This window comes from Saccostrea cucullata, unplaced genomic scaffold (assembly GCF_032062105.1).
Source record: "Saccostrea cucullata isolate Sc308-1 unplaced genomic scaffold, CSIRO_AGI_Scuc_v1 ctg391, whole genome shotgun sequence".
Lineage (NCBI taxonomy): Eukaryota > Metazoa > Mollusca > Bivalvia > Ostreida > Ostreidae > Saccostrea > Saccostrea cuccullata.
In genome coordinates, this window is record NW_026938695.1 from 244,677 (window position 1) to 268,631 (window position 23,955).

Genomic DNA, 23,955 nt, shown 5'->3' on the forward strand with positions numbered 1-23,955 from the left:
TTGAAAACAAATGCCCGCAAAATAAAAAAAGTAGGTCACTGTGACCTACTTTTGATTTAACATGATGTGAAGTCTTAAGATGCATCAACTTACAAGATTTGATGATCCTAGTCCTTATAGTGAGCAAAATATAAACGTTTTTATCAATTGTAAATTTAGGTCAACTCTGAAGTGACCTTGAAACCACGCCCTTTGCCCCAGGGTCATGCCTTGAACAATTTTTTATCTTCAACATATTCTGATCCTTGTGTGTAAGTTTGGTGAAAATCTGCCTGGTGGTTCTGGAGAAGAAGATTTTTTAGCAACCAGTACTTTTGGTTTTGTTTTCCTGATTATCTCCCCTTGTTTAAGGGTCCCAACCCTTATTTTAGTATAAATGGTAGCCCTTGGGCCAAGGATACCCTGTGACAAATTTGACAATGATTGGCCAAGGCATTCTTGAGTTATGGCCCATTTTCTAAAAAGTTAACGCACACCGCACGACGCACACCGCACAAATGGCCATAGCATTAGCTCTTCTGAGCCAAAAGCATTAGCTCTTTGAGCCTTTGGCTCAGAAGAGCTAATAAGAAATATAGATAAAACAATATTTCAAACAATATAATTTCTCCTGCAAGGGACTTAAGGTTTACACCTTATCAGGCAAGATATCCGAATAGTTGGAATATACAACATCTAGATTGCATATTGGACAAGTTTCTAAGTATTTCAAAGATACAGGAATAAGTAAACAATCTATTTTTTTTTTTTTTGGGGGGGGGGGGGGGGAGAAAGTGATGCAAAGACAAAACAAACATGGTAAAAGTTTAGGCAAGGCTTTGAATTTTTCAGTTCTATACAATTAAAAAGTCACAAAAATGAAGACACATTTTATATTATGCACAATATGGCATGACAAAAGACGAATTTGTCAAACATGCATAAATATGTCCTTTCAGTGACTAACAATAGGACAATGCTTCCATATATGTTTGACATCATCCTTGAGAGTATATGATAAGGGTTCAAACTGCAACACATTCAATTCATTGTTGTCTTCTCAAATAATCATGCCACTTTAGAAAGACAGCTAGAAGCTATGTTTATTACAATTTAGTGTCATTTTTGACATATCTCCACAAAGTTTCATCCTGTGGCAGATTTAGCTTTATCTGTATTGTCAGTATTCTTTTCAAGCATATCTATCACCTTGATGGCAGCATCTGGAATTCTTGTACCTTTTAAAAGAAAAGTTTATTTTAGAGAATCATACACAAGTTTTTCTAGGCCATGAATCAAAGAGTTTGATAACTCACATAACCCTATCTACAATTAAATGCTAGCATGTAGGAAGAATGACCCTTAAACTTAAAAATTAAATGTCTTTGTCTCATTTATCTGATTCTCACCAATTTTTCAGTTTCATTGAGGGCACTCAAAGAAATTTCAAATTATTGATGTCATATATGTTTTCATAATTTTCTCACAGCTAAAAATCAAATTGAAAATATATGGATACAGGTAATTAATCAACTTTCTGAGCATCTGACCTACCTGGACCAAACACAGCGGAGACCCCGGCCTGGTACAGGAAGTCGTAATCCTGAGGTGGAATGACTCCCCCTGCTACCACCAGAATATCACTGTAACAAAACATACAACTGAAGATCAAACAAATACATGTACCGCATTACAGTTTGTCTCATATCATGTGCAAATGATTTTTTTGCAGTTCTCTACATTCTGCACAGTAGCCATTAAATGTTCAATATTTCCTTCCCTGATTGTCCTACTTTTAAGCATTAATAATTTGGTAAGCAGTATTTCAAACACCTGGTTTATCCACTGTTTTCTAGAAAGACTCCATTTTTTAATGATCTATCTCTTCTTTCAAAAGACCCATACATCATTCAAAGCTTAAGGTTTGCCCATCTTTTCAAAGTGACCATTCTACTTATGGTTCGCCCAACCCTTCAATGGGCCCTTTTAAATAACACACTTGATCATTCATTCATAGTGACCATCCTACTTACGGTCTGCCCATTTTCTTGAGTTCCTGGATGACCTCTGGGATGAGAGTTTTGTGTCCTGCGGCCAGAGTACTGACCCCCAACACGTGGACGTCGGCGTCCACTGCTTGCTGGGCAGCTTCTATAGGGGTCTGTAAAATCAGAGTTGGGACAGTTTTTATAAAATATTTGTCATTATTGGAGAGAGGACATACAAAATGAAGAGAATACATTACAAAAATAAGTGACTCTTTTATATATAAACATGAAAAGCATTTATTTGTCAATTTTTCTGTTTGTTTTAAATTTTCATCAAGAATTTTTAGTAAATACGAAGAAACTCCAAAACATGATTGACATCAGGTCAAGGAATGCCAAACAAGAGGCCCAGGGGCCACAGCGCTCACCTGAGCACATCGGCTAGGAAAAAGCACATATCAGATCAGAACTGAAAGTTTACCGAGGTTAGCCGGGGGGGGGGGGGGGGGGGGGGAGCCTTGAATTTTAACCCTCCAGGGGATCATGATTTGAACAAACTTGAATCTACACTACCTGAGGATGATTCCATATAAATATTACTAATCATGGCTTTGAAGTACTTGAAAAGAAGATTTTAAAAGGTTTTCCCTATATATTCTTATGAAAAACTTTGGTCTGCCATTTTAACCCCACCCTAGCCCCTATGATTTGAACAAATTTGAATTTACACTACCTGAGGATGATTCCACATGAGTTTCATCTTTCCTGGCCCAGTGGTTCTTGAGAAGAAGAATTATAAAGATTTTTCCTATATATTCCTATCTAAAACTTTGATCGACCATTTTGGCCTCATCCTACCCCTTGGGGTCATGACTTGAACAAATTTGAATCTACACTACCTGAGGATGATTCCACACGAGTTTCATCATTCCTGGCCCAGTGGTTCTTGAGAAGAAGATTTTTAAAGATTTTTTCCTGTATAATCCTATGTAAAACTTTGATCGGCCATTTTGGCCCCACCCTACACCCGGGGGTCATGATTTGAACAAACTTGTATCTACACAACCTGAGGATGATTCCACATGAGTTTCATCATTCCTGGCCCAGTGGTTCTGGAGAAGAAGAATTTTAAAGATTTTTCCTATATATTCCTATGTAAAACTTTGATCGGCCATTTTGGCCCCACCCTTCCCCCGAGGGTCATGATTTAAACAAATTTGAATCTGCACTACCTGAGGATGATTCCACATGAGTTTCATCTTTCTTGGCCCAGTGGTTCTGGAGAAGAAGATTTTTTAAAAATGCCATCAATTTTTCATTAATTCATAATTATCTCCCCTTGGAAAAGGGCATGGCCCTTCATTTGAACAAACTTAATTCCCCTTCATCCAAGGATACTTTGTAGCAAGTTTGGTTGAAATTGGCCAAGTGGTTCTTGAGAAGAAGATGAAAATGTGAAAAATTTACGAACAACGTCGACGACGGCAGACAACGGACAAATTTTGATCAGAAAAGCTCACTTGAGCCTTCGGCTCAGGTGAGCTAAAAATGAGCAAGATAATTAAAGGAAATTCAGATTATGTCAATGACCCTGTATAAAGAACATCCAAAGGTCTCAATAACTTACATACTTTAAGCTTAATTTACAGAAGAACATAGAATTTACCTGTTTGCATATCATGTTTAACAATTAACATGCAGTGTACATGATAGAACATTTTTAACTTACAGCAAATAATGGGCCAATATCAACATCAAATCCCAAGTCAGCAAACCCTGTGGCAATAACTTTTCCTCCGCGATCATGTCCATCTTGACCCACTTTGGCCACCAGGATACGTGGACGTCGCCCTTCTGTCTCAGCAAATTGCTATAAAAAATAAATAGTTCTGTTTTTAATACAATGAAAAAATACAATGGAGTTTTTGGGGGAATTTTATTTACAAAAGAAATAACATATTATATTCTGTAACTCACATTCATCGATAATGAAAAAAAAAAAAAAATATAGGTTGCATGATCATTGAAATCAAAATTAATGTGGATTTTTATTCCTGAGATCAACTTATTGTATAAAAGTTATATGCAAGATAACAGTTACTAATATGAAGCTCAGTACAAGTATATCAGTTTGATAATTAAGTTTTCACTGTTTTTTTTAATCAGGTAATACGATGATTTAGCCATCTGAGGAATACAATGTTCGTGTAGCCCAAAGGGCGAATGTAGTGTGAATTTTCTTAAGATTTTTGTTAATTTATTACTATCGATTACCTGAACTCTCTGTGTGGCCCGAGTAATTTCATCCACCTCTCCAAACTCGGTCTTGTAAGCTCCACTGACCAACCTATCACTGGCAACATGTCTACCATATACCTATAAATAACAACAAAACAACATACACTACATAACACTCTTGACCAGTCTATAACTGGCTTCATGTCTACCATATACCTGTAGTATGGAAAGGAGGAATGAGCATAAACTAACATACATTGAAAATTCATAAATACATATAAGACAAAAAACATATGGCTGGACCGGGAATCAAACCCGGGACCCCTGTATTACTAGTCGGGTGCTCTAACCACTGAGCTATCCAGGCTGATGTCCTCAGTCCAGCCTAACTTCCAACATACCTATAAATCACAATAAATCAACATTCTTAACACTCATGACCTTACATGTAGTACTTCATCTCCAAGTAAGCAAGTTCAATTTATTTCAAATACAGTTACTATTGTATGAAAAATAATTCTCCCCTCCCCTGTGGTGAAGGGTGTGCTGTACCTTTTCCATGGCCTGTGTGATCTCTCCTACCGTACACCGTGCCCTGGCAGCATCTATAGATAGCTTCAGAAGGTTTCCGTTCTTACTGGAACATGCCTCTGTGATGGCTGCTAATGCCTCATCAGCCTGATAGAATATTGAAGTCAATTTCCCAAAAAAGTTGTAAGTCTCCAATTTTAACATTTAAGGAGGCTAGAGGGTCAACAAATTTAACCACCAGATATAACTTAATTTTTTAGATATATCTTAATCTGTCAACTATCATTTGGCAAAGAAAAATTTCATAAATTTTATTTTTAGAATTTTATCATTTTATGATATATTTAATTATACGGAGCTCTTCTTCTAAAGGAGATAAAACACCGAATAAGTAGAATTTTTAGCGAGGATTTAATTTATAGCAAGGGTAGTGAGATCGCTAAAAACTAAAAATTAATTGCATTTTATTTAAAAAGCTTCTATTGTGAACATTTTAAAATCACTAAAATTGCATCTCGCTAAAAATAAATTACCAGTTTTTAAGCACAAATCGCTAAATTTGCATCTTGCTAAAATTTCCACTTATACGGTAGTCTAAAAATGGCCACAACCAACCAGCCCCTTTAATACAAGATTTTATCTTGAAATGAAATTGACCATTGTGGTTGTCTCTGTACCTTTTTCATTCTTTTTTGTCACTTAATAGTCTCCAATCCTTTTTTTTTCCTTTTTTACCTTTTTCTGGTCTCTGTTTTCCCGCGTCTTGTTCAGTCTCTGTATTTGACTCTCCCTCACGTGTTTGTTATCTATACACAGTACGTCCACCTGATGTTCCTCTTTAGGTCGGTACTTGTTCACCCCAACAATCACCTCTGTTTTAAGAATAAGTTTTACAGAAACATCATAACTACAGTGTTATATAAATTAAAGTTGTATTGATTGGTAACATAGAGAATCGACAACTTTATACATGTCAACTGATATAGGCCTACATAAAAGCAGTTCAATGTATAAAGATTAGATTTGATAAGTAAACTTTTAGTTTTTAATAAAATATTTATTCATTTATCTGACAAAAAGTTTGAGGAAAGTTAATTTTTCCTTTAATTAGTCTGACATAAAAAATTATAAATATTTGACTACTGACTTTTTTTAACAAGAGGCCCACGGGCCTTATAGGTCACCTGAGGATCACGTAACAACTTTTGACAATTGAATTTATTTCGTGTTTTAAACCAGAGGCCATGAAATTCATAATTTTGAAAGAGGCAGTATTGCTTATCATAATTATACACTTACACATGTAGCATCCTTACTCTACTAGTTACTTAATACCCAGAAGTAGATGAGAGTAACAAAGAAAAAATGCACTTCCACTTTATAACCAGTTATAAATACACCTCACCCCAAAGGAACCACTAACCCTGGGGCCATTTACATGTATTTCAAAATTTTGGAAATTTTATTTCATCATAAATGGTTGATTAATACCAAAAAGAAGATTTCAAAGCATTAATTTATTTTCAGACTAAATAACCCTCCCCCCTACCCCTGACCCAGGGGACATAAAATTCACCGTATTTCTAGATGCACCTTTTTTCATCAAAAACAGATAAATATATATAAATTTAGATAATTGGCATAATTTAACACCCTGGAGGAAAGGAAAAGATTTTCAAAGAATTAATGTATTATCACTATATAATCGAAAGAGCCCCCCCCCCCCCTAAAGTAAATGGCAGATCCCCTGATACAGGGGACATAAACAACCACAAAGAACGAGGGCGCTTTTGATTGGCATTCGGCAGGAATCTGGGCGTAATTGAATACTGATAGCTCAGTAAGATGGGATACCTGTTCAAAGCACAAAAAGCGCAAACTTTTTGGTTCGAGCCTTGCATGGGGCATTATTTTTTTTTTATGCAAACAACCATTTATTTTGTCAGTTTCGTTTTATGTACTGATGTATAAGAATTTTGAATTAGATAAATTTTGGTTCAGTTTGGTTCTCGAGCGAAATCAATCCCAATCTTCTATTCTATAATGTACATGTACATGTACAGTGGCTGGAACGTTATTGTTGACAAACCAATCGTGTAGAATTGTTCGTGCATCGTGCGTGATCGTTCGTGTAACGTGCGAGATCGTGCGTGTAACAGACTCAATCGTTTGCGGTTTTAATCGTGCGTGAACGTGCGTTTAGAAACGTGTAAATTTCGTTTTGTAAGTTTTTATCGGAATGTTATCTGTGAAACAAGTATTTCGTTTATATTTTATTTTTTAATCCTAATAAAAGGAATGAAGCGCAGTTTACATAATTGAATGCGGAACGAACTAACAATCGCTTGTAAACAAACAATATAGTAAGTCGTACAATATCATGTTCTCGTCAAATAGCGTGACTTATTGTGATAAACCGTACTAAGATGTTTTACTATATTTTTCTGAAGTTCATTCTTGTTTGCTGCTAATTGTGGTAAGATTTTTTTAAATTTTCAAATAATCAAAAAGAAATATTTTTACAAATAAATAAATATTTTTCAAAGCTTACATAAATGTTTAGTCGGCGAATGTACATGCACGTCACGCACATGATTTTCGGGGTTTTGTTTAACAGTGTTTATCTCTGTAGCGTACTTTTAATTATTTTTTAAAGTAAAACAATAATTTGCAATGTCGTTTTTCATGTTTTAGAGATTCATAAACATTTTGAAGTAATAAAAACATATAGATATAACTTTTAAGTTAAGTCATTCCATGATGCCATTTTTTTTCCCAATCGTATCCCCCATTCCACATATTATGAAATCCAATTCAATCAAATTTTACGGTCCACCTACTACTATCCTCTGATAGAACAAAAAAATCCGTTTTCTTATGTCGGAGAATTATCTAAATAATTATTTATTATCTAAAATAATAAAAAAAAAAAACAAACCTTACATGTATTTAGTACCAGAAATATCCATTTCCGTTTTTTTTCAAAGTTGATGATATAATATATTTATTGATAATTCTTTGAATCTAAATTCAATATAAAGCCGTATATCGTTTTGGAAATATCAATTCCTAAATAATTTGAACTATTGTGCGTGAAGAATCGTGCATTTGCGTTATCAATCGTGTAAGATCGTGTAACGTGTAGAATCGTGAACGTGAAGGATCGTTCGTGTATCAGGTTTAATCGTGCGTTAATTGTGCGGAATCGTGCGTGTAACGTGATCGTTCGTGTAAGTTGTCAACAATAACGTTCCAGCCACTGTATCATGCATCTATGCATTAAATATTTAGGTGTTTATTTTTTGTAAAAAATTACTATGTTATAGTATTATAATAGTAACCCCTTGGAAAAATGGACATAAATGTTACAATCTAACAAAGTCTTTCAAACTAAATGAAAAAAAAACCTATGGACGTGTTTGTAAAATCTGACCAGCTATGTTCAGCTAATCAAATCATGGACATTTAAACTATAAATGTTTCGTACAAATGATTCCTGCGGATCACACGCCAAATGCGCCCATCTTCTTTGGTTGAGGTGCCATTCTTGCTCATCATAACTATGTAATTTGTTTATTTAATACCGAGAAGCAGAGAAGATTTTTAAATAATAAATGCATTTTCACAATATAACCAATATAGCCCAGCCTTAACACCTGAGAACCCCTGACCCTGGGGCCACAAAATTCAAAATTTTGAAATAGGCACTCTTGGTCATCATAACAATGTACTTAGTTAGTTTATTTGATACCCAGGAGCAGAGAAGAAGATTTTCAAAGAAGTAATGCATTTTCATTATATAATCAATAGAGCCCCACCCTAACACCAGAACCCCTGACCCTGGGGCCATAACATTCAAAATTTTGAAAGAAGCACTCTTGCTCATCGTACCAATGTATTTAGTTAGTTTTTTAATACCCAGTAACAGAGAAGATTTTCAAAGAATTAATGCATTTTCACTATGTAATCAATAGAGCCCCCCCCCCCCTCCCCCAACACCAGAACTGAACCCCCTGGGGCCTTAAAATTAACAATTTTGAAAGAGGCACTCTTGCTCATCATAACTATGTACTTAGTTAATTTATTTAATACACAGGAACAGAGAAGATTTTCAAAGAATTAATGCATTTTTACTATATAATCAATAGAGCCCCAATCTAACACCAGACCCCTGCCCCTGGGGCCAGGAAATTCACAATTTTGAAAGAGACACTCTTGCTCATCAAAACAATGTACGAAGTAAGTTTATTCAATACCCAGGAGCAGAAAAGAAAATTTTCAAAGAATTAATGCATTTTCACTATATAATCAATAGAGCCCCGCCCTTACACCAGAACACCTGACCCTGGGGCCATAAAATTCACAAATCTGAAAGAGGCACTCTTGCTCATCATAACTATGTACTTAGTTTGTTTATTTGATACCCAGGAGCAGAGAAGAAGATTTTCAAAGAATTTATGCATTTTCACTATATAATCAATAGAGCCCCACCCTAGCACTAGAACCCCTGACCCTGGGGCCATGAATTTCACAATTTTGGTAGAGGACTCAATGCTGATTACAATCATACCAACAGTTTGACTGCTTGATGTCCAGGAGTAAAGAAGAAGATTTTTAAAGATTGCACTAATTTTAGTGGTTTTGGCCCCACCCCCAAGGCCCCAGGGGGGCAGGGACCGTGAAATTCACAATTTTTGTTCCCTTCACCCACAGATGCAGTATGCCAAAATTGGTTGAAATTGGTTCAGTGGTTTCAGAGAAGAAGCTGAAAATGTTCAAATGTTAACACACCACACACGACGCAAGACGACAGATGAAAACGGATAGCAATAGGTCACCTGACTCAGGTGACCTAAAAATGGAATGAAAGAATCTAGGTAGAATATCCATTCTGTGTAGAAATAAACCAATGTTTAGGAACCCTACAAACCTATATCATTTTCAAGACTTTTATAACAAAGTATTTACCTGCCCCACTGTCTATCCTGGCCTGGCGTTTGGCTGCACACTCCTCAATCCTTAACTTAGGCATCCCCGAGGCCACTGCCTTAGCCATACCTCCCATCTCCTCTATCTACATATTATACAACATTTACTTGAAAGATAGTGCACAGTCCAACCTTATTTTATCGTGACTCATTTTGATTGAGAGAAAACTTCAAGATATCCAGGAATTCCAGATATCCTGAGTAAAATACTTAAAGAACAAGAGATGTTTGTAAAACACTTATGCCCCACTCCTCCCCAAATAATTGGTATTTTTGTAAGTTCAAGGGGCATAACTCTGACCCAAATTGCTCAATCGTACCGTAAACAGAACTTGACCTAGATATTCATATGATAAATCTGTATACCAAATTTTATTTCAGTATGTGCCACCTCTGCAAAGAAAATGAATGTAAAGTGATGGTGGACTAACAGACTGACTGTCTAACATTCAGCAGCAAAGCAATATGCTCTCTTCTTCAAAGGGACCAGGGGCATAATTATCAAAATATAACAATCAAATTTTTTTGATTTGGAGAAGGCAGCAGAAGAATACTTTAGTTTGTAATTCTTCTTTATTTTTGTATCATATCAAAAAAGTTTTTAAAAAACCCACAGACCTCATTGATGAGTTTCAGAGCTTCATCATAAATATCATTAGTTAGACTCTCCATCATATAGGAACCACCCCAGGGATCTGCCACCTGTTAATAAAATAACACATTATCAGTCAAATTGCATGTATAGAGCTATTATGTGCACTGTACATCTATCTGCACACTAAGTTTGATTGAAATACCATATATTTTTCATGTACATGTACCTTGGGTATGCCCGATTCTTCCTGTAATATGATCTGGGTGTTCCTGGCAATTCTGGCACTAAATGGAGTTGGCAGACCCAGGGCCTCGTCAAAAGAGTTAGTGTGTAGAGACTGCGTCCCCCCAAACACTGCCCCCATAGCCTCGATCACAGTACGCACTATGTTGTTGTAGGCATCCTGAGGAGGAGAAACGAAGCATGATGAATTGGTCATAGCAAGCACTTTAACAGATCTATGAAAGTTTATTTTTTTTTTTTTAGAAAATGGTGGAATAAGGCAATATGAATATAACATTTACAGTCAATCTTCATTATCTCAAACTTGATGGTCGAAAGAAAACTCGAGAAATTCGAAGATTTATAAGAACGAGTAAAAATACATGTAGGGGTGCAAGAAGGAGGAGGTCCTCTTAAAAGATCTGGAATATCAATATCACATTACTTGTTCTGTCAGTGACCATCCAGAGGTCTGGCTGTGAGCCCGAAGTAACAGGGATTTGGGATTTTTGGGAGCAAACTTTTCCTTGACCAGCGTGGCCCACAGTCTTCTAGCAGCTCTCATCTTAGCTATTTCCTGAAAGGATTTCATCATTAATCCAGAATGTTGAATGTCTATTAGATGTTTACATGTGTAGCAAGAATGTTTGAGAGCCAGCTAATCATAAAACACTTTAGCCTCAAAATGTTCTGCTGATCATAAAACATTTAAGCCTCAAAATGTTATGGAAACTTCTGAATCAATTCTTTTTTTAATAAGAATGTACATTCTTTCATTTGATGAAGCATACTACAATTTGTAGAAAACAATTTTAAATACTCCTCATAATGGTAGAAGTACGCTATACATATACTGAAATTAATTTTTGAAACTTTTAATATGTAGGCCTTCAAAGTATCTAAATCTATTGAATGTAAAAGCAAACTAAACTCTCTTACCATATAGAAGTTCATTCCTATACCCCAGAAGAAGGAAAGTCGAGGAGCAAACTTGTCTACATCCAGTCCTCTCTCCAAGCCTACAAAAAAATGTTAAAAAAAAATCAAAGAAGTACCATACATAATGATGTGATTATCAATATTAAACACTGCTAGAGAAAATGTCATTGTTACCACTGGGTACATACCGAGTACAAAGAAAAACTATTGGTTATTAGCAGGTTATTTTAACAGACTTTCAATAAAGCCGAGGAGAATGAAAATATGATCATTTCACAGCAAGCATTCAATATGACCATCTTTCAGAAATCAAAGATAAATTGTGTTCCATTTTCACTACACTGTACATGTATATTGTACCTGTTCTTATGTACTGTAGACCATCGGCCAGTGTGAAGGCCATTTCTAGCACAGCGTCGGCTCCAGCCTCCTGCATGTGATACCCCGAGATTGATATGGAGTTAAATTTTGGCATGTTCTGAAATAAAGGTTGAATACAACATTAAAATAATTGAGACATATATTTACTGTAGATTGAATACGAAAACTTAAGATGTGAGAAATACAGTCAGGTTTTGTATTTAAACAGTTAAACATATAAATAAGGAATATAAACACAAAGTCTTTGTTAAAATGAATTGAAGATAATAGCAAAGTTATTTTGACAGTTAAACACACTTTTTTGAAAAATTAATTAATGTAAACCAAGTGTCAGAGGCAGACAATATTACTTGGTTACAAATGTAAATTTAATTTTTTCCAATGGCAATAAGTTTACAATTAATTTGAAAGCCAAAGGGAATGATGTTTTGGCCTAGAACTTTCAATACCTTGGAGGTGTACTCAAAAATGTCTCCAATGATTTTCATGGATGGCTCTGGGGGGAAAATGTAGGTGTTTCTGACCATGAACTCTTTGAGGATATCGTTCTGTATAGTACCGGCTAGCTCCTCTTGTTTGGCTCCCTGTAGGATAAAATTAGAAATCCGTATAAGCAGAATTTTTAGCAAGGATTTCATTTTGGCATTTTTAGCGAGAGTGCTGAAATTGCTAAAATTGACTAGAGCTAAAAGTTAATTGCACTTTACTTGTAATAGCTTCTTTAGTGAGCATTTCATAATACATGTATCAATTAAATTACTTAAGAAACTTGTTATTTATTACTTATATATACATTTGAGACGGACAATTAAACATTAAATTCGATATATTGGGATATAAATATTGCACTAACCGGTCGCCGTAGATTTCCTTCAAAAGTACGCAAGGTGTAAATCGGCTTGAAAGGCGGTTACGCTTTGAATTCGTGACAGACTAAGAAGTCTATTTCGAAGGGAATATTTTGTTAAAGGCTACTTGTGATCAGTAATAGTGAACAGATTCTTGTCTGGGAATGTTTTTATTTGTGAAAATTGATAATTAATGCTGAAAAGATACAAAACACACGTCCGAGGATTGATGATAAAAAGTTGGAGGAATTTCGGTCGCCTGAAAGGGATGGATGGATCCGATGGATTGAGACACTTGTCCGAGACAGTTAATTTGCAATCAGGTATTTAATTTGATCAAAAAATTTAATCTACGATTTCAGTAGCTAAAGGCATTATTATGTTAACACGGAGACACTGGCGAGAGCTTACATTGTAGTACGACAGCGCCCATCAAGGTGTTTCTCAGCTGTTCGTGGCGTGATTGCATCGCTTTGATTTCCAATAGATTTAAACATTTATCGTGAGGAGAATTTAATGGAAAAATATAGTTTTAGCCTATATCATGAAGATTTAGCTTAAAAGTTAGAGACTGTGCAGCTGACAAAAGTGACGTACAACTTGTAAACAAAGGCTAGTTTCTATCGATATATTCTCTATGTACACAGGTTAAATGAAATCGATCGCCAAAAATGTATGAAGTACTTGTTTACGTTGTAAATAAAACAATTATTTCACTTGCTTTAATATTTTGTTCATTTTTATACATGAAAACTATTGAAAAGCAAGTCATTTTATATATTTATAAGTAACGGTAGATACATGTAGGGGCCTATTATTGCGCCGTGTGATTCTACCATATATTGACCTCTAGCTGACCTCTGACAAACTTCATACAGAATTGAAGATATTTTCTCTCTGTATGTTTATATAATGGAAAGATACCACAAATGTATATATTTCTTGTTAAAAATAGAGTACCTGTTTTATTATGACAAATCGGTAAATTAGTGTCTTGCTACAATTTCCACTTATACTGTATGCTAATTGTAACTTTGTACATTATAATAGTGTAAGCTCTGATCAGCAATTTGAAAATAAAATATTGTTACAATTAAAGAACCAAAAAGAAGTTCTTTTAAATTTACAGTGGCACCTTCATTTATCCAGCATGTGCAAAAAAATTTAGTTGTATCTTGTATAAAATGAAAACACTGTGCACTGACCTGCTCCTCTGCTGCCACTATGAACATGGCCATCACAGGAAGCACGGCTCCATTCATTGTCATGGAGGTGGAGATTTTCTTTAGTGGGATTCCATCAAATAACAGCTTCATGTCCTCTACAGAGTCAATAGCAACCCCCGCCATTCCCACATCTCCAACAACACGCTCGTTATCAGAGTCATAACTGTAAAGAATAGTAAAGCATATCTGATGATATGCTTTGTCTTGAAGTATGCTAGCTATATGAAGTTTTCTGCTATTAACCTTAAATTCCCACTGCATAATGAAGAGTCAACATAGTTTACTTATTTAAAGACATTTTGAAAAACTAAAATTCAGCAATAGAAAGTAATGAGGGTTTTAAAAAAAAATTAAAAACTCAGAGACATCAAGCAGTTCTATGAATACCTTGATGTTTTATGAATAAAAACAGGGAAAAACAACTTCTGATAAAAAAAAAAATCCATTTAAGAACATGGCTCTATATGCTTGAAAATACTGAATTCTTAATTGACAACTTTGCTCAGACAGTCTTAACCATGTCTAGATTTTGTCACCGACCACTTTGAATTTCATTGGTCAGGATGAAGTCTTACCCCCTGTGAGTTGGAAGGTCAAAGGCCACACTGAGTCCCTGCTGACCGGCAGCTATATTATCTCTGTAGAATTTATTGCTCTCCTCCACTGTACTGAACCCTGAATACTGAAATAAATTAGTGTATAAATTATAGTATGGTGTACATATACAGAATATACCGTATAAGTGGAAATTTTAGCGAGACGCAAATTTAGCGATTTGTCCTTCAAAATTGGTGTTTATTTTTAGCGAGATGCAAATTTAGCGATTTTAAAGTGTACACTAAAGAAGCTATTACAAATACAATACAATTAAATTTTAGCGATATAAAATTTTAGCGATCTCAGCACCCTCGCTAATAATGCCAAAATTTTAAATCCTCGCTAAAAATTCTACTTATACGGTATTGTCTAAATGCTGCAGAAATTTCTGGCACTGGAGTAAATATTACCGTAGCTGCAATAATGAAGCCATCTCCTTTTTTTCCGGGGGGGGGGGGGGGGTGTTGGAGGGCTCCTCTCCAGAAAATATCAGATTAAAGAAGAGAACTACATTATTGCAACTAATATTTCCCTAAAAATTTAGTTCTTAACATAACTTGTATATTTTACAATTAATCCCCCATCTCTCTCTACCTGTCTGATTGTCCATGGTCTATTTGTGTACATTGTGGAGTATGGGCCTCTTGTATAGGGAAAATGACCAGGTACCTCATCCTGTACATCTTTGATGTCAGCCTTTGTATAAACAGGTTTAATTTCAATACCCTGTAGAAAAAAAAATATTGTTTACAAGAAGTTTTTCAACAAGCAAACAACAAAAACTGCATTAATAGATGATATGGCAAAGGGCATCACCTATTTCCATTCTTTAATTGCATGTTAATTTGGCCTACTACCATTATGATCATTGAAAAAAGACACATATATAGTCCCATATGCAGTGTAACCTTACAATACACAAACCTCTGGTGTTTTCCAGATCAGAGAATCTATGTCTTTTTTGCCCTTCAGTTCCTTTGAGGCGGCAGCTTTCCATTCTGGGTGCAGTGGTTCTTTGGTGTGAGCACAACGACAGTACAGTGGTGCGATTCCCTGTAAAGATCCACAAAAATTCTTAAGACTCTCAATAACTTTAGATAACTCTTTTTTTTTCTCTGTTATGGTGGCATATTTCTCCTAAATGACAATTTAATAGAAAAAAGTATGATTGCGTAGATAAGTAAACCTACCTCACGTAGCTAAAAAAGCTATGTAGGTCATTTAAACTACGTAGCTAAGTCTAGTGATTGTACCAGATCTGAGTTTCTCTCGCATGAACATGTAGGACTAAGGTGCAGAAATATGCAAGTAATAATTAAAAATCACTATTAAAACTCAAACTATTAAAAAATGTACACAGTCTACAACCAGAGACATATAAAACCATATGTCTCTGCTACAACCAACAGACCATAATTTTTTTTAAGTAGGAGTATGTAAATACTTTTAGAGTTGAAATAACTTTTATAATAGAAGCTAAGTTACTGTACAGTGTGTAAAGCCTTTTTCACTTTTAGTTTGACTATTACCTCTAATTTCATTTTTACAGCACTATATAGAATAGATTTTACAAAATTTCTTTTCATCACCTTTTAATTTTATATCTTTTATGAAACCACCTTCTCGGGTGCTCCTTATACATAGGAGGGAATTCCATAACTGAACTGAACGCCACCATCGTTGGCTTCATACATGTAACTGTAGGTCTCTGTTTGTAAAAATTCCCACAGGCAAACCAGTTCCAAGCATTGAAAAAACTTTCAATTTATACCGCGATCGCATCGAGTAATTTGTGCTCGTTATTGTTTATCTGGTGGGTCTTACGCAAATAGTGTTTTTACTTTTTATGTTATTTGCGCAGTTGACAACTCGCAACACTACCACATTTTTGTGAAAGTTTACCTTGTGGAGATTCTGCCGAAGCATCAGCTGCGATAGCTTCTCTAATCGCAACATTTTTATATCAGTATCCCATCAAAATGCAAATGTCAATCCAGAGCAGAGGCGATTCAAGACTAAAGAGTTCAAGGTCATGCTAAATAAGGAATTTCGAGCCCGATGTAATATTTTGGATGTGTTTTAAAAAGTGTCTTTAATGTGACCGTCCGAGCGTAATACATTTTTTTGAAAGAGAGATTGATTTTATATGATGAATTTATTTTTAATAATTCACAAAAGTTATTTCCATCCGTAATACATGCATCTCAAGTGAATTTGAATAAAAAGACACCACAGATTCTGCAACATCTGTTGGTTTCATGCCAAAGTTATAGGTCCCACTTACTAACAACTACATTGTGTTACAAACAAGATGACTTCAGATTTTCCATCATTATCTTTTGTTGTTCATGTATTAAAATTAAGCTATCACATGTATATGCTTTTAACCTAGACAGGCTATTGACAGATAAGATGATGTTACAGGGATTTCAACAACATCGTTTACAGTCAATATTTCGTAAATTCCACGGTCATTATTATGTCTTCATTAGCAAATAAAATCTGTCACTGGGTCGTATTTTACCAAGCTTCAAGTACCAATTGTTAGGCCTTTTTTTCTGTCTATACATGTCAGGCGCGGATCCAGGAATTGAAGTTAAAGGGGGCGCCAAAAATAGGCAGAGGGTCTGGGGGCCGCCTTGAAGTCCCCAGTGCGTCCAGGGCAAAGCCCTGGTGGGGGTCCAGGGGGCGAAGCCCCCGAAAGCTCCTAGATTCTAGAGATTTTGTAGGATAAAAAAGAGGTCTACCAAGTAGACATACTTACATTTTCTACACGAAACTGTGATTTACGCTAACTCTGATAATTTTAGGGGGCGCGTATATACCAGAATAACCGGGTGAAATTCTCATTAAATGCGAGGAAATTCACCGGCTCCCGGGTCACAGGAACAACCCTGGGATCAATACGAACAGGTCCATTTTTGTGAAGTTTTCTTAATTCACAAACAGGAATATTTAAAACTATTTGAGGACCTTTTTTCATCATACACATCGCATATGTACCAGAAATGTATTTCAAAAATCATTCACATGTGATAATTAATAAATGCAGGGTAGTGGATTTGTAAATATTTACATTTCCAATGTCTTTGTCCGAGATAAAATTATAAATAGTTAATGTACTTTATTTCTACATAAATGTACTGGTTCATCAATAGGCGAGGTTAAACAAATCACGTGCAGGGCGGGACAAATAGCTAGAACATGGATTGGCGGAATCAATAGCATGTAAAAATAAGGAATAACTGTCAGATTTTTCAATTTCATGAAGATGATCAATCGACTGGCTTGTGTGATAATTTTATGCATAAACGCCTTCGGCGTTTATGCAAATTATCACGCAAGCCAATCGATTGAACACATCATGAAATCGAAAAATAAGACAGTTATTCCTTAAATAAAAATGATACTAAAGAGATCAATATTAAAACGACATATCTTCAAAATATTTATCGATGATGTTGTTCATGAAATTTATTTTGCAAAGAATCAAAATATAATGAAACGTTTTGGTGCAAATCACGTATTAATCGCGGTGTCCTGACATTTATTCCCATTTTCACTAATTCGTCCGTAAAAATATCTATATGTAATTCGTCCGAACAAAAAACGTATTTGTCCGAACGAATTTCTAATTCGTCCGTACAAATATCTAATTCGTCCGAACAAATAACTTATTTGTCCGAACAAATATCTAATTTCTATTTTGTCCGAACAAATATCTAATTCGTCCGAACAAATAACTAATTTGTCCGAACGAATTTCTAATTTGTCCGAACAAATATATAATTCGTCCAAACAAATTTCTAATTTGTCCGAACGAATTTCTAATTTGTCCGAACAAATATATAATTCGTCCAAACAAATTTCTAATTTGTCCGAACGAATTTCTAATTTGTCCGAATAAATAATTTTTTTTTTTTTACCTGGCCCTCCAGCGGCGCCGTACATAACAGCTCGTTGCGGCGTTTTTTTTCCATTTCGACATTTCCTATATTTTATGCATCTGAGTAACTGTTAGTTGTGACGCGGCGACACCCCCTCTGCTTTTTGTTTTAAACATCTATAAAATCGTCAAGTTAACATCATTAAAAAGCCTCTCTACATAGCACACTAAAGAGTTATAGAAATTTACAGTATATAACTCAATTTGTTGTCAATTCAAGTATTCTTAACATTTAAAAAAAGCCAAGATAAATTAATTGAACATATTATTTACACGTACTCGTATTTTCTAGACTACACGGAAGTAAATAACAGTGATTTCTATTCACCATGTTCATTGATACCATGCTGAGTTTGAACATCTTTTCTGGGGTAAATGCCACGCACCATATATTGAAAACTAAATGGATAAGCTCTTTATTTTTACCTTTGTTCAATATAATTTTGACAAAGTCCAAAAAACATTTTTGTACTGGTGTAGAGATGGTCCTTAAATGAAAATTTCAAATTTATTAGAATTATATATGTGCATCTTTTGGTACATTATATTTGATAATATGACGCCATATACAAAAGATATGGACACTGTGACATTACTCATGTTACTTTTGGATCAACCCTCGTATATTATGTACATGTATATAAAAGAGAATATAATCTCACTTGTTTGCCATCTTTTCAAGCCAGGGGAGTAAACTGAACTGAAAACCTTTGGCTTGGAAAGATTTAGATTATTTTTGTTTGAGAATGTTTACGCATAAATTCTGATGAAATAGAAATTGAAGGCATAAAAAATTAATAATTTCCTCAATATTTGTTAAAGTAATGAGAGCACTTATGCACTCAGAAATGACATATAATATTGTACTAGGTCGTAGTATTCTACTTATCAGTCCTTTGTACTTTGTCCAAAAGTTGAGGACTCTCTTGATTTTATTTGGAGACACAGACGAGAGAGCGGAAGGTTTTCTGAAGCAACCAATGTTTTTGACTGAAAAGTAATCCAATCAATCTGCGCATTGCATTCAAAGATACGTAAAGCTGTCATTAGACAAACCCCGTATGCCCATGTTTTTCCATGTTTCAACAACACACAAATGCTGTAGCTAAGATGAAACTATTTTAATCTCGCAATTGTGTACCTTCCTTTACAATATGAAACTAGAGTTGAAGCACTATTTTTGCACAGTGTATCTTTTCTTATGGCACTATCGACTTTCCTATGCGCTGTGCAAAGGGTATGTATCTTTTAACTTATTGTCTACAATATTTTTAAATCAGTATTTGAAACATATTTTTACAATTGAAAACATTCTCTGAAGAATGTTTTATGTGGTACCCGAGAAGAGTGTTAATGATTGCTCATAAGAACATGAGCATACACTGAAAAAAGCTTTACATTTTCATATCCGCTCCAAGGCTATCCAAAAGCAAACAAGAGGCCCATATCTTGTATTATAAAAAATATAACAAAAGAATGTGATTTGTTTGCTTTTTTGTAAATGACTAAAATGAATTAAAACTGGTAAGGGAACCATATCTTTTTAGCTCATCTGAGCTGAAAGCTCAAGTGAGCTTTTCTGATCACCCGTTGTCCGTCGTCCGTTCGTCCGTCCGTGCGAAAACTTATCGAATATTCAACTTCTTCTCTAGAGCCACTGGGCCAAACTTCTTTTTTTTTTACCAAACTTGGTACAAAGCATTATTGGGAAAAGGAGAATTTAAATTGTTAAAACAAAGGGCCAAGTCTCCTTCCAAGGGGAGATAATCAAGAAAATACAAAAATAGGGTGGGGTCATTAAAAAGTCTTCTTATCAAACCCACCCGGCCAGAAAAGCTGAAACTTATGTGGAAGCATCCTTGGGTAATGTAGATTCTAAATTGTTCAAATCTTGACCTACAGGGGTAGGGCGGAGCCACAATAGGGAATTCAATTTTTACATAGGAATATATAGGAAAAAAACTTTCAAAATCTTCTTCTCAAGAGTCACTGGGCCAGAAAATCTTAAACTTACGTGGAGACATCTTTGGGTAGTGCAGATTCTAAATTGTTCAAATAATGACCCCGGGGGTAGGGCGGGGCCACAATAGGGAATCCAAGTTTTATATATAGAAATATATAGGAAAAACTTTAAAAATCTTCTCAAGAACTTATGTGGAACCTTCCTGGTGTAGTGTAGATCCTAAATTATTCAAATCTTGACCATTTAGGGCTGTAAAGTTCAAGATAGGTATTACAAACGTCAAAGGGGGGAATTTTCTCAATCATTGAAACGAAGTTCTTGCAGCTAACGTGATGTTCCCAGATAACTTTCATGAAAAAAAACAAACAAACAAGGATAATTGCTCGCTTTTCATAATCAGGTTACACTCATTCACTGGAACTCGTGAAGAGGTACCGGGATGACTCATTCTAGCTATTTCTTTTATTATATAATTTCTTCTGAACTCGCTTGGCTTGTGGAGGTACCGGGATTAGTCAATTGCGCTATCTCTTTTATTAAATAATTCCTTGACATTTTATTTCCAATTGACCTTTCCAGACCTGAGCGGCCAACAGGTGTTGGGAGTGGCGATGTTACCCAACCTGTATGAAATGCAACCAAGACAGTCAAGATTCAGCTTTTCACTCTTTATTAAATTAAACAATCTATTTGTAATCGTTATGATTACAATAAATAATTTCTTACAATATACTAAACATTATACTAAATATTATTAGTTCTAATATGAAAAAAAATGTAACCTGTTAATAAATTAAGCCATGTGAAAATTTTAATAATTTGACAAAAACCGCGTAAGTATAGAAAATTATCTCACCTGTATGAAATGCAACCAACCGAAGACAGTCAAGATTCAGCTTTCCACTGAAATCCTGTCTATCCCGGCCGTTCATTTCATACTAGGTTTACGTTTGTAGATTTACATCTCCATATTTGTAACTCCTTCGAAATATGCAATAATTACTTTAAATTTTGATTTGAATTTTAATTACTATTATTCAGACCTTGAGTACTTTTAAAACTTCTAATGCACTTTTAAGATAATTATCAATTTTGTGCATAATCTTTAAATATTGTTTTCCGTAGTTAATTTATCCCAACATCTAAACTCTGGTCACTCCAATCTCATTGGTTGCCTCTTCCTCCTAACTAAATACGTCTTCCGATAAACAAGTAAACAACCGCATTCTCATGAATCGCATCTTCTGGGAATCGTTCAGGGTAAAAGGTCACCCTAGTGGCCAGGATCAATGTTTATTTTTATCTTTCTGTTATCTCTCTCCGCCGAAGAGTGCAAATACAAAAAAACGTGTTACAATCTTATTTTCGTGTAATTTTTGTTATGATATAACTACAAAGCCATCCATAACCTTCCTGCATAGATGTTTCTCATTGTATTTACTAATAATTGTGCTGGTGATAAATTTTTTTCGGGGGGGGGGGTAATTATTTAGAAACAGAAAGTTCAAGCTTAAGATCCTGCATGCATTAAATCAATATTTTCTTGATGTATTATCAGAGGGATGAATTCTGAAGCACATCCGTTGACAAATGAGTAGAAAATTTAGCATAGCTGGTCTTGTATGATACCTCATCTTAAAATGTACGCTGGGAAGACTACATTTATGGTTATTTCCATTACTGTAATTCAGCCATATTTTTTTTTTTTTGTTTACTGAATATATAGATTGGAGTTGGAAAATATTTTCTTGCAATCTGTATTTTCTATCAGTTAGAAAACAGACGTGCTAGAAATGTCTCTCGTGAAAGATGGTTCCAGTTATCTTGTTTGTTTGTTGTTGATTTTTCATATTCTAAATTAACAGAATTACAATTTTGTTAATTATTCTATAATGGATCAAAGACATTTTCGAATTTTTCAGGATTTTCAACTACAAACCTTGTTGTGTCGGAGAGATATGGAATTCAACAGAGGAAAAATGCATGCGTAAGAAAAGTTGGAATTTTCATACTGTGAGAATGCTTATTTTTTTTTATCATTTTATGAAAAATTATTAATTCACTTTTATTTTCATTTGTACAGCTTGTCCCTTGGGATATTTTGGAGAAAATTGTACTTCACTGTGCAATGTTCCGGAATATGGATATAGATGTTCTTCAGGGAAGTGTAAATGCAATCGTGTCGCTTGCAAAATAGAATCTAGGGAATGTTTAACATTGCCCGGTAAAATGTGCTTAAATATTTTTCCTGTAATGAGATAGTTTCGTATTTCTATTGAGAATGAAACTCACAAAATGATTTTTTTTAATTTTTATATTTAAAAACCAGTCACGAAAAAAGCTTTAGAAAGAACAAATCCATATCCAAGTTATATGACGCAACAGGTTTCAAGTATGATGTTCTACAATTCGTCGACAGAAACATTCTTCAGAAAAACAACCATTATAAATGCAACTCTATCAAAAAATCAAACAAGCCTTGATAAGGAGGGTAGAATACCTTATATAATTATACTAAATATAAGTGGCGTAATATTATTGTGTGTTGTCATTGGTGAGTGTGTCATTGTCGTTCGAAAAAAGTTTTGCCAAGGAGATTTAGAAAATGATCAGCCAAGTTTTGATCCTATGTACAGTGTCATCACAATTAGAAATGAGTAAAAATTTATCAAATTAAGCGGACTTTTCTTTACAAAGAGTCTTTATTTAAAAAAAAAAGATGTTTCGAAAACGACAAACGATTTACACATTTGATTAATTTTGCTTCCCGAGCCAGAAAATTTTGATAACAAATTTCATCCCTCCTCAGATGATGAATAATTAACTGGATTTTTCGTATTTTCTGAATTGTTTCCCGCTCTCCATTGCTATTTTCTATTTTAAAGAAAGTAAACTTGAAAGAATTTCCCATGGATCTGAAAGCATACATTAATGGTAATTATTTACGTGTCATCGCTTACCGTTATAGGGGAGGTCAATTTTAAAAATCTCATTCGAAAATCCCGAACCTATCACTTCAAAGTACCGAGCGCTTGGCGAAAGAACAGTTACTATCTTCTACTAATATTTAGGTCAATAGCGGCTGAGATTTGATTCCGTAACTTTGAAATCAGTCTTGTTATCAAATTTTAACATTCTGATACTTTTTCCCGAGCACATCCATTTTTTCCACTCATAATTTCTTCGTGCATGAATGTATAAATAAAAAGATTAGTATATCCTTAGATCTTTAAAAAAAAAATGGCAAAATGGTTTACACTCTTTGTACGATTAGATTAAAGGCAAAGAACACAAAGTTTAGAGAATTTAATACATGTTTTCAAAGTCTTTTGGTTCAAGTGCAATGATCTATAACATTGTATCTGAATTTTTTAAAATTTTGTTTGTCTTTTGATTAAGTGTATGTATAACAAATTGCATTGAAAAGTAAAAACCTGAAAACTATTGGTAAATAGTCTGTTACTAATTTTAGTGACTTTTTCTAAACAGTTTAAATTATCTTTGAATTTATAAT

At 34.6% G+C, this 23,955-nt stretch overlaps 1 protein-coding gene and 1 long non-coding RNA gene across 2 annotated transcripts; one reads left to right on the top strand and one right to left on the bottom strand.

Annotated features, from left to right (window-relative positions):
* Nucleotides 1-756: 756 nt before the first annotated feature.
* Nucleotides 757-16,568, bottom strand: LOC134250971 (methylmalonyl-CoA mutase, mitochondrial-like). The gene is made up of 19 exons (XM_062733336.1): nucleotides 16,435-16,568; nucleotides 15,457-15,585; nucleotides 15,127-15,258; nucleotides 14,511-14,617; nucleotides 13,915-14,098; nucleotides 12,311-12,445; nucleotides 11,841-11,958; nucleotides 11,481-11,560; nucleotides 10,987-11,118; nucleotides 10,546-10,722; nucleotides 10,343-10,426; nucleotides 9,705-9,810; nucleotides 5,472-5,608; nucleotides 4,758-4,883; nucleotides 4,242-4,343; nucleotides 3,697-3,837; nucleotides 2,013-2,140; nucleotides 1,534-1,622; nucleotides 757-1,217 (listed from the first exon to the last, which is right to left on the bottom strand). The coding sequence occupies exons 1-19, from the start codon at nucleotides 16,486-16,488 to the stop codon at nucleotides 1,126-1,128; spliced, it is 2,253 nt and encodes a 750-aa protein (XP_062589320.1). The 5' UTR covers nucleotides 16,489-16,568; the 3' UTR covers nucleotides 757-1,125.
* A 2,983-nt stretch (nucleotides 16,569-19,551) lies between these two features.
* Nucleotides 19,552-23,095, top strand: LOC134250952 (uncharacterized). The gene is made up of 3 exons (XR_009988633.1): nucleotides 19,552-19,715; nucleotides 22,364-22,428; nucleotides 22,525-23,095. It is a non-coding gene; the product is annotated as an uncharacterized LOC134250952 (long non-coding RNA).
* The last annotated feature ends 860 nt before the right edge of the window (nucleotides 23,096-23,955 follow it).